Here is a 16951-nt window from a genome sequence, read left to right on the forward strand (position 1 = left end):
TTTTTGTGAAAGGTACTACGCTAAGTACTACCATATTGCCAACACAACATAAGTACACTTTTTGTAACAAGACAATAACAACAAAGAAATCTGATTTATTGTATTTATATGTCATTTTTGAAGCAAAATTGACAAAATACCATGTTGGAAAATGAACAGAAAGGCTCTTTGGAATCAAGAGGTAGAGAGAAAGGTCTCCAGCTTCAATAACAATTTCTTTTGGCAATTTGTGTGTGAATAAATCTTTCAGACACCCAATGTAATGTACCACCTCCATGTCTCTTTAATGTTTAAGACACGTACTTACCAGCATCTTTGTTAGCTCGTCAAGCTAATTGACTTCATACTTAGTTTGCAAATAGTTGAGATATTGTAGTTTCTTATGAGAACTGCTAAAAGTACCACCACTAGCAGCTGCAGAGAATTTCATGCATTTCATATCAGTGTCTTGTTAAAAAAAAAAACTGTAATGATCAATAAAGCACCAAGGAGATTTATTGGACATAAGTTGATGGATAATTTTTAGGTTGTGCTTTTTTTTGGCAATCGCAGTACATGGTGCAAAAATGGAAAATATTCAAAAGCCATCTGCAAAATGTCCTTTCTTCCATATTTGTATTTTTTTTTTTTTTCAGAACCAGCTATCTCCTTTCTTTTGAAACTATGCTGGTAATTTAAACACCCCACTTTTCCTTCCCAGAATAGGGCCCCATCAGTCATTCGTTTCTTCCTGGAAAATAGTGAAGTTTCACAAATCAAATTCAAAACAAGGATGTTAGTGTTGCTGCCTCTGCGGCTTGGCTTACACACACACATACGTCCTCCAATCTGAGCCGCTTTGAGTCACACTATTTCATCTGGTGCTATCAGGGTTGATGAGAGCCTCTTGTCTTTCTCGGTCGGCTGCAGCTGCTGTGTGGTGAGTGGCAAGCCTCTCTGATGGCTCTCCTTTATCTTCGCATCAAGCAATTTGCTGCTCCTTTCATTATGATCCTTGTGCCAGATTGAAAATGAAAACTTCACAAAACTTGTGTTTTAAGTGACTCAAGTACAAGCGGTAACGCTGAGAAGACATTTTTAATTTCATTTTGAGGTTGCTCAAATTTTTGTGTCCAGTCTGGACACAAAAATTGTGTCCAAGTGCTTTTGTGCATTAAAGGTCACAAAAGCACCTTTAATGCTTTTGTGACTGTAAAGCAGGTACAAGAAACATCAAGAAATGTTTTATTTTAACAATTGTTTTTGACAGTTTGGTCAGTTTGTTTATCTTTGTGAAAACCGTAAAATTCTCGATTCAAAGCAATGGGATACGTAGTTGAGTGTTGTGGTATGGAAAGCACATTCTTCTTCTTCTTTCATTAAAAAAAGAGGATGTGAAACTGATTGTTTCTTTTCTAGGAATGTGTGACTTTAGAGAATGCTGATGCAAAATCTTAGATTGAATTTAACTAAACTGTGTTTTAACTCATCATTGTTCGGATATAGAGACAACATTTTAAAAATAAATTCTCTATTCAACAAACAAAACCTGTCGTGAGAAATAAGTCCACAAAAGAGGAACTACTAGAGTGAAGGATATTGCCAAATCCTGTGAGTGGGCGTTGTGTAACTAACCCCTGAAAGCAACAGGAAAGGAAATGTACAGAGACAAGAGGACAACATTTCTTTACACATTGCACCATGTCTCTGTGAAACAAAAGAAAAATGCCAAACGTGTATTTGCATTTTCGAATCAGGAGCAACTCATGTTTGTTTGTTTGACAGAATACACTCAAGGTTTAATACTCTGTCCGTCTCTGACTATTTCTTTTTCTGTCTTTTTCTCGCTTGTCTTTTGTTATAACTCCAGGCAATTATCCATTAGTGGAGAGCAGGAATTTTTAAAAAGGCAAGAAGGGAAAGTGGAGGCCTTTTTGCAAAGAGCTGATAAGAAAAATGGGAGAAATTCCATTTCGCTCTCATTGCAAAACAAACATCAAATATTCAGTTATGGACAAAGAGGAGAAATCTCAGTTTGAATGATAGCTGCAAATGACTTAAATTATGAGTCACATTTCTACAACTTTTACATAAACAAACCATGTTTATGTAAAGTTTTTTTTTGTTGTTTTTTTTTTTTTTTTTAGCCCAAATGCCTTTAAATAAATCAACATCTTTTAGCTCAGCTCATTCCAAGGTATTTCCAGACCAGAAGGGACAAATAGGTACTCCAGCATATTCTGGGTCTGCTCGGGTGTTTCCAAAGGGAAATATCTGGGAGGCATCCCAATCAGATGACTCCTTTTAAATCAGACGACAAGCGGCTCTTCAAGCTCTCACTGGATGATCCTAGTATTCAGGATCTCATTCTGTTGGTCATGATTCATGGTTCAAGACCATAGGTGAAGGGTGAAATATTGACAGATCACTAGATCACTATAGGCTGGAGCAGCGCCCACATTACTGCAGACAATGTCCCTCTTGGTCTGTCCAGCTGCCTCTCCATCCGATCAAACATTTGAACTCCTCTGCTTCAGACCGACCCCCAAGGCTAAGAGGGAGAGATGAACACAGCTCTTCAAAACTACACCATGAACTCCACAAACAGTGTCCTGGTCTGGACAAAAGGCATCCCGATGGAGATCAGCCCCTAGGGAGGAAACGAGCTCAATTCTGTGCCTTTAAAAGCAATTCACTTGCTTTGTATCCCTTCACCTGGAAACAGATGAATTATTTAGAGAATGTCTCTGAGAAAAAGGAGTTCTGGGTTTAACTCTTAGACATGTTTCCCCACAACCCAGTCTCAGCTAATTGGAAGCGGCACACTTAGGAACTTGTTTACTGCTGTGGTCTCACATATTGGTATGGATTTCTCACACAAGTATGTCATAATGTCTGTCTCAAACGTCTGATGGTGAAATCACAAAGAGTCATGAGACACCCCTGACGTGAGAACGTTTGTCTCTGCTATTAGCATTGGATCAATTATTGGTTACTACGTATTATAAAAATATTATCCTAACTTTCTGCCTTGAAAGCATTAAATTGGTCATGCAGATAAATTAAGTCAACACACTCAAGTATTTGGCAGATAACTACGATTATAGCTCTAATTAACAAAATGTCAACTTTTCATCTCACAAGGATCTTGACATTTACTTTTACACACATTACATCAGCCGTGATGGTACCAGTTTCACTTTGCTTTGTTTATGTCTGTTTGCATATTTTTGCTCCAATCCTCAAGGACCAGTGTCCTTCATGTGTTGCACGATTCCCTCATTAAACTCACCTTGAATCAAAAGATGGAGCCTCTGCAGAATTTGATGAGATGACTAGAAGGTAATTTAACCAACGCTAAAAGGTCATTCTAGAACAAATGAATAAAAAACCAGCAGGACAATCTTGAAGACTGGAGTTGAGCACCACTGCTGAAAACAAGCCATTTTGTGCATAATGGACTGTAGTGTCCCAACATACTCATCCATGAAGTTGTACTTTGCATCATGTATGTTTCTTTAAATGTCCCCACAATCAAACTAACCTCAAATTGTTTTATTGTTAACTTCTCTGGAGTTATGCAGCAGTGTGCTCCATAAATCCCCCAGGAAATATATTTGCATGTTTTTCCCTTTTTTGGTTCTCTTTTCGATTGTGGCTTATGCTAAGACACTACATTCTTCTACTTTTTCTCACCAGATAAAAATAAGTGTTCTAGAACACAACAGGACACTGATAGTTATTGCAAATAATTTGTTAATTAATATTGTTAATCATATTCCATATTTTGAGCCATTTGTTTAATTTATCTTTGTGGTAAAGTATTTTCATAACTTGTGGCAAGCATGAAAAGGCTCAAATCTCATGAAAAAAATATTTTTTAAATTATCACTACTTTATGTAGACTTGATATTGCACCTCTAACAAATGGGTTATTTTTGACTAGTTCACTTGAACCTTGGGCAAGCAAAAATAATTTTGCACCAACAGATGGTAGATATTATTTTTTGGAGTCTCATAACATTTTTTTAGAGCAGACTTCAGAAAATGACTTTAGGTCATTGTTTGTCAAGTAGGTACAACATATACCCAAGATGAACATAGGCCCGATGGACCCCAGGATGTCATGAACAAGAATGGAAAAAAACAGAATTGCAAAATATCTAAATGTCAAGCGCCTGTAGATTCTCACTGTTTTTGCTAAGACAGAACATTAGTCACTACCCAGAAACAGATTTGTATCTTTTTCTAGGTAATGACTAAGTAACAAGTGGCAGTTACTAGAAAAACACACGTTATGTTATGACATCATATGTTGATATGCATCTGTATATGTTGAATAATAAAAAGAAATAAAAAAAAAACATTTTACATGCAACATGTACTGCATGTCTTGAATTGATAAACCACAGCTGTGTTAAATATGGAAAAAAAAAATCTCTTCCTTTTTGGGATTATTCTTTTCACACCTTTAAATTTTTTGTTTCTGTTTTCACACACAGAAACACAACAATGCTGTAAAGGCAGGATTTTTCTGTTGGTGCTTTGTGAGTTGGTAATCAGATTTTCTTCACATCTGAACATCTTGTGTAATGGTGAGTATTTCGAGATCAATGTTCTCCCTCACCTATGTTGTAACAGATTTAGTTTGTTGATCCACTGTTAAGTTTTTATTAAGATAGATTTTTTATAAAAATAACAATGAACTCAGGTCCACACTTATCATTTTTATGTAAAAAAAAAAAAACACCAAACAAGGATAGCTGCCTGTAACAAGTGGCAGTTACTAGAAGAACACACGTTATGTTATATCATTTTATTCACAATGATGTAAATGTTAAATTTTCTGCATTATTGATGTTTCAAGCATTTTAATCTAAGACGGCATGATTGCAGATAAGCTCAAACTGTATGATTTGTTGCTGCAGCAATATCCTCTCAAAAAGATACTGGTTTAATGATGATGGGGCACCAACTATGGGGTGTTTACGCTCTTATTACGAACTAAATCTGTCAGGCTTTAAAATGAGGTAGAGAAAATAAAGACTGGCAGACAGCTGTGGAAGCACTTATGGCTGGGCAAAGGAGGGCAATAATTATCAGTCACTGGTAGAAGCAGCCAGACTGCAGGATTTTCTCACAAAACCTTGATCACTGCTATAAATTTGTCCTTGTCACATTCAGCTTTGAGTGTTTTAAACCAGCTTGAAGTGAACACATCTCACTAAAAAACATCAGACCTTAGACTTTTGTTTTACGTGTCACCGTACATGTGGTGCAGAAAATCATTATGGCTCTCCCTGATGTGAAAACCTCAAATAACCTCCAGTTTTAAGTATAACTAAAGCAATAAAGCAGAAATGCACAAGGTTTTCACACACCCTAAACTATACTTTCAGGTAATGTGTAGAACTGTGGGGCTGTTTGTCTCACAAGGCCATTGAACCCCTTTTAGAGTAAATTATATTATGAACTCTGAAATACCAGAAGGATCTAAATCGAGTGGATATCACTGATAAATAGAAAATGGGCCAATTTGGTGTCTATAGTTCAACAGACCTTCTTCCATTGCCATTTTAGACCCCAAACTGAAATCCTATGGAAAACCTACAGTGTGAGCTGATGGTTGGATTACTCCTAAAAAATTCTGAGCTATTATTATTCTGCTGCTTCTTGCAGAAAAAAAGCTTTTGATTTTCTAGATTTCAAAGGCAATGAATGCAAGCTGTTTACACAAAAACACTGGGCATACTGCGAAACCCAGTGAAACATACAAAACACCATGCCTGCGATTCATTTTTAACCAAAACATGTCATCGCCGTAATTCTTCTTTTACTGCATCACTTGGAAAGAAATGGCATGTTGCGATATGGCATGCAAAGCTTGCAATTTTTAGTTGATGCCTTTCAACGTGTCTGCTCGACAGGTTATGTCATGATGACATACACATGGATGTTGGTGATTGCCGTGCTGGTAGACTCTGCAAACGGAGCAGGAAGTCGTGAGTGTTGTTTTTGAAAATCAGAAATTGAAATGTAAACACCTAACCACCAGTTAGAAAGACAATTTCAAACATCTTATTTTTGAGGCACTTTCCCATAAAATGCAATGTTTGATATTAGAGAGACGATGAAAAAAAAAAAGTTTTCTGCCTTCTAATCTTCAAACATGTTTTTATTTATTTTGTTTTCTCAAGAGGGTGACATCCAACCATGTGCAAGGATCCACACATCAAGTTCGGTGGTGCCTCTGGGATCACCTGTCACAGCCACCTGTGTCATCAGAGAAGACTGCCCTCTAGTTATTGGACAAGCTGTTCATATCGAGTGGCGTCTTGGCAGTGAGCTTATTCTCAACAGCCTTGCAGCCAATGAGAGCAACAGGGTTTCCAGGATTGTTGTACCGAGCTTCAATCGCACCGAGGCACTACTTGTCTGCTGCATCCAGAATTGTTCTCAAGTTGTCACCGGAGTCGAGATCCGAGCTGGATGTAAGAAAAATTTTATAGCATGTTCAGAAAGGAACTTCTATAAACAGATTCTGCAAGGAAACTCTGCAGAGTCCTGTTTTACACCTCTTTTATACACTGTAAGTAGGGATGTAAATAAATTTGAGAGAAAGTCTTAAAACTTAATGTTCAGACATTCTCAACCAGTACAACTAAGCTATTTAGAAAGAGAATCGCCAAGCACTTGAGTTTCTTTGCAAAGCTGACAAACTCAACCAAAGACACTTACAGCTGTTTACAGCTGAGTGTCTGCAAAGTATTGACTCTTATGTACACTGTACTGCAAAAAAAACTGAAAACAATTACACATTTCTGTCCACTTCACAGCTTTGTGCTGCTTTATGTTTGTCTTTTACACAAAATCAATATAAAATACATTGAAGTTTGTGGTTTCCATGTCACATCTGAAGCATTCAGGTGTCTGAAAACATTTGGAAGGCACCAGAAGTAATGTACTACACATAAAACAATGTTGAATTTAAGTTTACACAAATTTAAATTCATGCCTGAAATACAAACATTCAGAGGGCATACTTTCATTTTCTGTATCATTTGAAGTAGGATAGACAAGAACAAGAATGGGATAGACTGCCAGGGTCTGTGTTTTTCTGTTTTTAGTCTTTTTTTGTTTTTTGGTTTGATTTAAATTTTTTCCTGGAGCACTTGCCATTTCCCATGGCATCCATCAGATGCCGCCAGTTTTTCTGAGCCCCTGGGAAGCTGCGAGGGCGTACGCACACCTGCAGCTCATTTGGAGGGCGTGGGCTGAGGATATAAGCAGCGGCTGAACGACTTCTCATCGCCTGAGTGTTTGCTTACCTTGGTGATCCTGTTGCCTCTTCGTGTTCCCGTGTGTGCCGTCTGCCCCGGATTCAGTTTTAGTGCCGCAAGAGGGAGAGATGCCTCTACGGGGTGTTTATCCTTCTGGTGGCCTTTGCTATGCACGGCAATCTCAGCAGACAAAAGGCTGACAGAATTATCAATGAGCTGAGGCCATTGATGCCGGTCGTGACACAGATGTTTAGGTACGAAGACATAGCGCTCACGTACCAAAAGTTCGGGCGTTATATCAACGACACAAATGCCCATGTGGTGCTAGCACGATGGCTGAGGCAAGTCCCTCAGGCTGCAATCCGCCTGAGAATTCTGTTAGCGCAGGCGGCTGGATCCGGAGTGACATCTCTGGACTTGGTGGCTCGGGCAATCCATGCCCACCCCAAGTTCCCATGGCCAGTGGTGGCATGTCTATACCCCGTAGAATGGAAAATCGTCCTCCGTGCACTCAGGGCAATAGATGGGCGCATATACTACGGGTTCCGAAACGACCTGGGTGCTGTGCGTTCGACGTTGTTCCGTTCCATTACCTGGATTGTGCACTCACTCCTTCTGGCGCTGGGAGACAAACCTCTCACAAACTACCGCGGGATTGTCCCAGACCAGAGGAATCGGGAGTTTGTGGATCGAATCATCTCGGAGTATATAAAATCTCTGAGCGAGTACAACGAACATTTATTTGATGAGTTCACCGAGGAAGAACTCTTGGTTTATGCCAGTATACAAGCTGCGATGGCACAACATCCCAGCGTGGCAACAGCACTCGCCCGTATGGATGGACACCGCCGAGCGAGGGTGAGACTTGGGGACAGATACGATGAAGACGGGGATGATCGAAGTGATTACAGTGAATTCGGTGAAGAGGACACACAAGAGGAAGGTGGCTCGGTGGATGATGAGGCTGCAGCCTCATCATCCACCGATGATGGAGCCGGTCCAGAGGACATGTAAGGCGACTGTAGGTATTGTGGTGTTGTAAATGGTGCAGTTAATCGAAGTTGTGTGATACTATGCGTGTGCAGTGTGTTATTTAAATACATATACATAGTGTAAATGTTGCAATATGACCACCATGTGGGAGTGGTCTTTCCTTTCAGTAATGGCGCAGAGCGCTGATGTTTGAAGTTAGACTGGTTGGTAGTCATGTGGACAGTCCATTGAGCTCGGCTCTGGATGTCACTTTTGAGTTTTATATTGAAGCAAGGCCAATGTTTGAGATGTTCGTATTGTGTTAAAAAAAAAAACTGAACCCGGGCCAGACGGCACACACGGGAACACGAAGAGGCAACAGGATCACCAAGGTAAGCAAACACTCAGGCGATGAGAAGTCGTTCAGCTGCTGCTCCAAATGAGCTGCAGGTGTGCGTACGGGGTCGCCCTCGCAGCTTCCCAGGGGCTCAGAAAAACTGGCGGCATCTGGTGGATGCCATGGGAAATGGCAAGTGCTCCAGGAAAAAAATGAAAATCAAACCAAAAAACAAAAAAGACTAAAAACAGAAAAACACAGACCCTGACATAGACAGTGAAATTGATCATCCTTTAAATATAAAACATAACTTGATAAACTCACCATCAATAACCAAACTGTAACATTGATTTCAAAACAGGAGTAGTCAACTGATTGTCATAACCCTGGAATTAATACTTTTTTTTTTTTTTGTATAATTAGACCCACCAGAAGAGCCACGAAACCTGACCTGTCAGACAAAGTTCAGCTCCCCTAGTTCCTTGAACTGTGAATGGGAGCCTGGGCAGCGGGACACCCACCTCCCTACAAAGTACTCCCTGCACACTGAAATAAGGTACATTTCTGCCTGAAACTATAAATATGTTGAATTATTTTCAATGGAGGAATAAAGTTCAAGGAGTCAAGTTTGATGTCAAGGATCTTTGATTCATCGAATTCTGTAAGTACTTCTGGTTGAACCAACATTTATTTTCTCACTTTGTATTTTATTTCAGAGACATAAATGAGAACTATACGTACAAATTGCCACCAGACGTCCATCACTATTCGATTCCTCGTAATGAATTTGTTCTGTTCAATGACATCAAGATCTACGTAAAGGCAGAGAATGACCTTGGAGTGGCAACTTCAGCACCCCTAGTTTTTGATCCTGTACAGGCAGGTAAATATCAACTGAGAATAATAAAATGAAAATAAAAACCCCTGGTAAACGGTGATTAGGATAAGCACAAATCTAAATGGGAAAAATAAAAACGTAACAGAACTAGCTCACATATCAACATATAAAACAAATGTTGTTCATGTCATTTAAATAAAATGTACTGAATGTTTTAAAGTTTCCAGCAGCAGTATTATTTCTCATATTCTTGTAACATTGTCTTTGTTTTGTACCAAACAAGATCATTTCTGTCATCCAGATGGCTTGGGAATTCAGTGAGGATTAAAGAAATAAATTTAGCAGTAGTGTTGCTCTGGGTTGTTTTTAAAGGTCAGCTTCTATTTTTATACAAGCTAAATTCTTATCACAGCATTAATCATAATGATGCACAAACTCTTGGTTTTTCATTTAAACCGTGCTTCATGTAGAAAAAAACAACAAAAAACCCCCACTAAAAATCTAATCTTTGTTTTTCTGTCAGCTAAGTTTGACCAACCCAGTATTGAAACGCTTGGTGTGGAGCCTAAAAGGTTAGGTTGCCTCAAGCTGAAGTGGAGAATGTCCCAGCAGCAGAGTTGGTTTTCTCACAACCAACTAAGCCTCGAAGTCCGACTTTGGACTGCTGACAGCGACCAAATGAGTGGCCCACCAGTGAGTTCAGTTAAAACTGTTGAAATAAAAGCACCACCATGAATTTGTGTTGCGTCAGACTTGATCTTGTTGCTGGAAGCCCACCTAAAATTTACAGTGTATTTGATGTCATGCCCATATGATCTTTTGTCTCAGATTCTTGTAAGCCAAGTGAGGCCATCCAAAGCGGTCACGGAATGCTGTCGTCTCCTTCATGGAACTCGATATTTGGCTCAAATTAGAGTCAGATACTACATGCAGGGCCCCTGGAGCGAGTGGAGCAGCAGCAAATCCGGAGTCACCTTGGAGACCGGTAGGGCTCGGATCAATTCAGAATGACACAACCAGCCACTCTTAACATTTTCCAATCTGATGCCTTTTCTCTCCATTTTTTCCTCATCTGTTCGGTGTATGCAAATGTCATGTTGTGCATCTCTCACTGCTTCGCTCTGCGGCACAGGCTGAATTGAAGTATTGAGTTTTGTCGCATATGCAGACAGTGAATCCATAGACCTGTCTTGTAGGGAGAAGTTTTATTTTCTACAGAGTTAGAGTGGAAGTTCAGAGTTTTGACAAGTTGCCACACTGACAGCTGTCTCTTCCTTTTCAGCTCCAACTGGACGTTTAGACTCGTGGATGAAGGTATCAAAGAATCACACAAGCAAAAACCTAGACATACAGTTGTTCTGGAAGGTACCTATATGATTTCTTGATGCCTGTCAAAAATAAGTATTTTCTTCAAAACCTCTACAGGGTTGTATAAAGTCTCCCCTTTTTATTGTTTCAGCCATCAAAACAGTTCCGTGCAAATGGCCAAAATTTGACATACGTTGTCTTAAAACCAAATCGTCGTGACAAGAGAGAAAGAATGTGCTCTACAAATGAGAAATGGTGCACTTTTCAAGTTTCTAGGAGAGTAAGGAAAGTGTATCTGAGCGCTGTGAATAGTGTGGGGGAATCTCCCCTCACTGAAATCAGGATTTACCAGCCTAAAGGTAACTCATATCATTTAAATAAAATATACTGGATGCTGCAAGAGTCATATTCCTCAAGCTTTTCCACATTTTGTCGCATTACAACCACAAACTAGAATGTATTTTTGGAGGATATCTGAATCCCCATTATGAAACATAAGGGTGGCAACGTAATGCTGCAAGAATGCCTTTCTTCAGCAAGGACAAGGAAGCTGGTCTCTGTTAAATAACAGTACTAAAGGGGAACTGAGGGCTAAAGAAAATACTGAAATTCCCACCAGGTTAATAACTCCATGTATCAGAGTGTAATCACATCCTCAATAACTTTAAATGATTCTGCAGACTGGGCTGCAACTGAGACTCTTGCTGTGTCCCATTAAAACATATGCACTCCTTTCTCGTTTGCGGTTACAATGTGACAAAATGAATAATTTTGCAAGACAATGTATATAGAGTGTCATGGTACATCATTTTTTTTGTAAACCTGAGATGTTTTCATGTCTTCAGCTCACACGGCAATCATGGATGTCACAGCTGTTCCTCATGATGACAGATCGTTTCTGGTCCAGTGGAGAGCTGAGGTGACTTTAGGTCTCACTGATTACGTGGTGGAATGGAAACCTTTACTAAATCTAGACCTCAGCCACATTCGTTTTGAGATTGTGAATAAAAACCAGTCTAGTCTCATCATAAACGGTATGTCAATAAGAATTTGCTGTACATCTTTCCATAAGCCATGTTGCAATTGCACTTAAATCTCTCACTACATGAACTCAAATAGTCACTTTTGAGCAAGAGTCTTATTTTCTCCTTTCCTGAACCTACCTGTAAACACTGTAATTAGCTTGTGACCACTGATCCACTCTGCCCTCTACACTCTCATCCATAGGCAGCTTTGAGCCTTACAAGCCCTATGGAATCTCTGTATATCCCCGGTTTAAGGATGGGATGGGGCCTCCTCAGACTGTTAATGCCTACTTTAGACAAAAGGGTAAGTCACCAAAGACAAACGGGGATCACACAAAGAGCATGCAGAGGTGTAAGAGTCAAGTTGCCTCAACTTTAAACAAGTAGAAAGCCCTTCACATTATTCAGATTACAGTGACGGTGTGAGCTCTCAGGGAACAGATCATTTCTTATGGAACGTTGCCCTCTTGTGGAAAGACAATGATCAATTTCCTCATTCAAATCCAGATGCACTCTAATGTAAACTGCATCTTTCTTTTTGAAGCTCCATCAGTGGTTCCTAAAATTCAAATTAAAAAGACCTGGTGGTCAGATATAGAGGTTTCATGGGATGAAATCCCCTTGCAGCAAAGGAATGGATTTATTAAGAGCTACCAAGTCTTCTACTGGGAAGAGAACGGATCTGTTCAAGGTAGGTTAAAAGGTTTGAATTGTTCTGAATGTAAAATGATTAAGTTTTTTAACCTTGGGCATTTTTCCAGTTGAGAGAGCCAATGCAGAAGACAGAAAAGTGATCCTGAAGCACCTCAACACTCCATCTACATATGAAGCTTTCATGATGGTTAGCACATTTGGTGGGAGCCTGAACGGATCAACAATTTATGTTAAAATGAACTCCTTTGGTTGGTACCATATTCTAATTTACCATTTAGAGAGTCAATGAGCAGAATATGGATTTATCTATTAGATTTCATATTGCAACATATGATTTCCTTTTCCAAGATGCTTTGACTGTTGTGATCACTGTAACTGCACTTGGAGTTGGACTGGCATTGCTGATCATTTCCACCATCTGGACCTGCTTCTCCAAACAGAAAAAGTAAGCCCACCAAAAAACATATACTCTAGAGATCTATGATGCAGTGCTGTGAATAGATTTTTACTTACTTACAGATTGTTTCCATTTTTCCCACGTGCATATGTTTTCGTTCACAGCACAAGTTTAAATATGTTAATATCATTTATTTACTGGGTTATAATGAAATTCAATTGAATTCAGTTTATTTCTATAGGATGAATTCAAAATATGTCGTCTCAAGGCACTTTACAAAAAAAGTAAATTCAATCAAATCCTACAGACAGATTCATAGACGATCCTAGTGATCAAAGACCCAGCAGGTTACATCAGGCTACTGGCCTGCAGTATTCAGCTTTGTGGATGAGTATTTAGGAGCAATGGACTGTCGCTTGCATTCTGTAATTGACTTTGGAGAAATCTCTCACACTGAGCATGCAAGTAGAGACAGTGGAAAGGAAAATTCCCCTTTAACAGGAAGAAACCTCCAGCAGATTCTGACCTCCATGTCTTACAATGGGTTTGAGAAGACTATACCTAATAAGTGATTGGTTATTTTTGGTCAGCTGTGGTTTTCACCTTACATGCTTTGTTTGCCGATTCTTATGTGCCATTGTTGAATCGTGAATCCTGACCTTACTTTAAGCAAAAGAGGCCTGCAGTGGTTTTGACCTTTTTCTGGGTTCTTTTGTGAAATCCTGGACAATTCTTTGATTGTGTGCAATTGGAAGGGTTTGGTAGGTCAACCTCTCCTGGAATATCTTTTCAGTCTACAGGTATGACAGTGACTGATCAGTTAAATCATGATTCATGAAAGGAGGACAGTACTTTTTCAAAATAGGATTATGTTGATTTAGGTATCTTTTTTTCCCCTTTAATTAGTGAAAATATTTCGTTTTCCACAGGTAATCTGTATTATATTGAAACTTGTTTAATGATTTGAAACAATTAACTATAGTGAAAAAGACAAGCAAAAGAATTGCATAAAGAGGAAAACACTTTTTCACTTCACTGTATGTTATATTTTTTACATGCTTTATGTTTGTTTGACCTTAAGGCTGAATGGTTACATGTGGCCAGTAGTTCCAGATCCGGCTAACAGCAGCATTAAAAAATGGTCATCAGAATCAACACAGGTAATGAACATTAGCAGCTGTCACAGATGTTAACTTAATGTGATAACAATGAATACATACGTGTGACATGAACTACCACAATTCTAAAGTGTTATAGGATTACAAGCATTTTGGACTTATATTCGTTTTTCCTACAAATTAAATCTATTTGTTAATTAAATCTTTATTTGGAATATATGGACATCAAAGGATCCATGCAAGTCTAACTGTAAGATTAGATTATGTAGCAAAAAAACAGTAGTGATAAAAACATAAATCGATAAATAATCCAGTGTATATTTCCAGTTTTAGCTGTCAGTGTTGTCCTTTTCTCATATACATTCATTGTTTGCCTCTGCAGTTCACCCATCCATCCTGGGACAACGAGGAGCCAAATCCAATATGCTTGTCCCATCTCAGCTTCCTGGACCTTCCAACCAAACTTAGCAAAGAAGAGGATGATATCTGGTTGAACAGCTCAGAAGACACCAGCGATCTTGGCGAGTCGATTTGTGGCTCACCGTTTATTCCTACATACTCTGGCTCAAACAGCGAGTCTGTTCCTTATGCGACTGTACTGTTGTCCTCTTGCAACGACCCAGTGCCTGATGAGCCTCATGTCTACCTGCGCTCTGAATCTACACAACCCCTCTTGGAAACTGAGGAGTCTTTCACTCCAAAATGCTACCAGAATGTTGCAAATGATAGGATGTCGAAAGAGCAGTGTTTCTTTGGGCCCTGTGACGATGATATCCCCGAAGGAGAGGAAGGCCCAGCTATTGTTTGGGATGACTTTCCCTTTCTGCGTGCCTTGGCCATGAATGAGAGTGAAAATGACTAAATTTAATTTGCTGGTCATTAGCGTATGCTTGCTTTGAATGTGTTTTTTGTTTGTTTCTTTGTTTTTGTTTTTTTGTAAATGAACCTACCCAGCGTTACACCTCATCATGATTATTTTGTTTCTGTGCTGCTTTTTACATTTATAGAAATACACTTTTTTAAATATATGTTTTACTTTTCATGAGGTGGCTAAAGGTTAAATGAACAGATTTAAGTCGTAATTCTGTTACATTTCACAAAAGTTAAAACAGATACTACCGTCAAAAGCTGTAATGTTTGAGGCTTTGTGTACAGGTGAAGGTAAATACAGAATTCTTTAATTATATTATTGCTTTAGACCAGTTAATGCCAGGATACCCGGCTTAGTTGCAGTTCTGTAATACAATTGAGATTTATTTTTACCGCCTGAATTGTCTTCTCGTTGTGTAGGTAGCCTTTGTTTATTTGTAGCTGTTTACTTTGATCTAAATTTTACCACGAATATGACCAAGTTTAGGCAAGTAATTGTGTACTTGTTGCTATTTTTGTCACCAAATGTTTGACCATCAGCTGTCAATTTTATGGAATGTTCTCTTACCATTTTGAACAGAAGCTAATAGAAATAAACCTTTTTGTTATGTCATATATTAACCACAGGGAAATAAAAAATAATAATAATTAGGAATTGCTAATTAACATTCCTATGCAAAGTTAAGAAAATATTTTTAGAAAATCTTAGTTCTGTATATATATGTGTATGTATATATATATATATATATATATATATATATATATATATATATATATATTAGCTTCTGTTCTTTTAGGGAGTTGTTTCAACAATAGCTGATTTGGCAATAGGTTAAAATGTCTAACAATCTTTTCTAAAACTATACTGTTGACCTCAAGATTCAATACATATTGCATATTGTGAAAAAACATGAATACCTCATTCACTGACTGCTTAAACTCAGCTGTAATCCAAAGAAAGTAGCTTCACGAATGTATATATGATGTGCCTATATTGTGATGGCCCAATGTGAGAGGCAGATTCTTAAATTCTTTAGCTGGATGATCACGGTGCTGCACTCTGATAAATATGTAAATAAAAAATTATTTGTGATTTCCATAGCCTCTTTCACCTGTGCAAGTGAAAATTGTAGAACAACCATCCAAAATAGATCTGCGGCAAGTTGTCCTTTCTAATTCTTTTAATCATAAACAGTTTTACTCATCCATCCAACCTTGCAGAGGAAGGGCAACAGGGGATCCGGTGCCCACCTCCAGTGGTCATTAGGCGTGGACTAATGCATAATAGATGTTGTTATGCATACATGGTCCAAACAAAAGTAAACAATTAGAGCAGAGTAGCACTTACAGATGACTGTAAATTAATTATTTCACTTATTTCTTAGTAAATTGTTAAAGGTACTAAACCTAAGCAATACCTTGCTAAAGTATACACAACTTTTGCATTTCTTGTGCTAAAAACTAAAGAGCAATGCATTTTAATAGAATTTTCTGTGGCAGTGCCTCATTGCACAGAAGAAAAATGGTACATGTAATTTAACAAATTAGAAGCCTAAATTTTAAGTGTGTACTTGGTAAAATCACCTTATGGTCTTTACTTTTACCATGTTTACGTTGGACAAAAAATGAAGAACATAAGGAAGGAAAGATACAAGAAAGTCACAAGGAAGAGAGTAAGAACTAGGGCTGTTGTAAACGAATATTTTAGTAATCGAGTAATCTATCGATTATTCTTACGATTAATCGAGTAATCGGATAAAAAAAAATTCTAAAATGAAATATTGGTAAATCTGGCATAATACCGGTGTTACTATGAGATATCAATATCAGTCCAATTTTTCATATTTGAGCATCCCTAACAGTTGCTTTTTTGTAGTTTAGAAAACTAACCTGTAACAATAATAGCTCACTTTCTAAGTTAACCAGAAGAAAAGTTATAGAAAAATCTGAAATTATATTGAATTTAATAACAAAGAGGCAGGCTCACAAATATGCTTATAAAAAATGTCTACAATCCAGCTTTTAGTTCATGTATTCATCTTCAGTGAGTTTAATAGATTAATTAAACTCACCTTGCCACCTAACCTGTCACGCTTTGGGTTTGAAAATACGGGAAATGCCGCCTGGAGTGGGAGGAGAGGGCGAATGAACGAACATGGGGTGGAGGGGAGGA

At 38.4% G+C, this 16951-nt stretch overlaps 1 protein-coding gene across 2 annotated transcripts; it reads left to right on the forward strand.

Moving 5' to 3' along the window:
- Positions 1 to 494: 494 nt before the first annotated feature.
- Positions 495 to 15871, forward strand: csf3r (colony stimulating factor 3 receptor). Of its 2 annotated transcripts, XM_088014295.1 has the most exons (17): positions 495 to 919; positions 4482 to 4574; positions 5907 to 5981; positions 6177 to 6470; positions 8992 to 9124; positions 9285 to 9451; positions 9930 to 10099; positions 10235 to 10391; positions 10689 to 10771; positions 10866 to 11073; positions 11560 to 11748; positions 11942 to 12043; positions 12284 to 12430; positions 12501 to 12641; positions 12742 to 12838; positions 13872 to 13950; positions 14291 to 15871. In XM_088014295.1, the coding sequence occupies exons 3-17, from the start codon at positions 5915 to 5917 to the stop codon at positions 14768 to 14770; spliced, it is 2514 nt and encodes an 837-aa protein (XP_087870421.1). In that variant the 5' UTR covers positions 495 to 919; positions 4482 to 4574; positions 5907 to 5914; the 3' UTR covers positions 14771 to 15871. The 2 variants fall into 2 exon arrangements, with proteins under 2 accessions (XP_087870421.1, XP_087870420.1); XM_088014294.1 differs by lacking the exon at positions 495 to 919 and having other exon boundaries at positions 3791 to 4574.
- The last annotated feature ends 1080 nt before the right edge of the window (positions 15872 to 16951 follow it).

The sequence above is a fragment of the Poecilia mexicana genome, unplaced genomic scaffold (assembly GCF_051168715.1).
Source record: "Poecilia mexicana isolate PSO_F unplaced genomic scaffold, ASM5116871v1 scaffold_16, whole genome shotgun sequence".
NCBI lineage: Eukaryota > Metazoa > Chordata > Actinopteri > Cyprinodontiformes > Poeciliidae > Poecilia > Poecilia mexicana.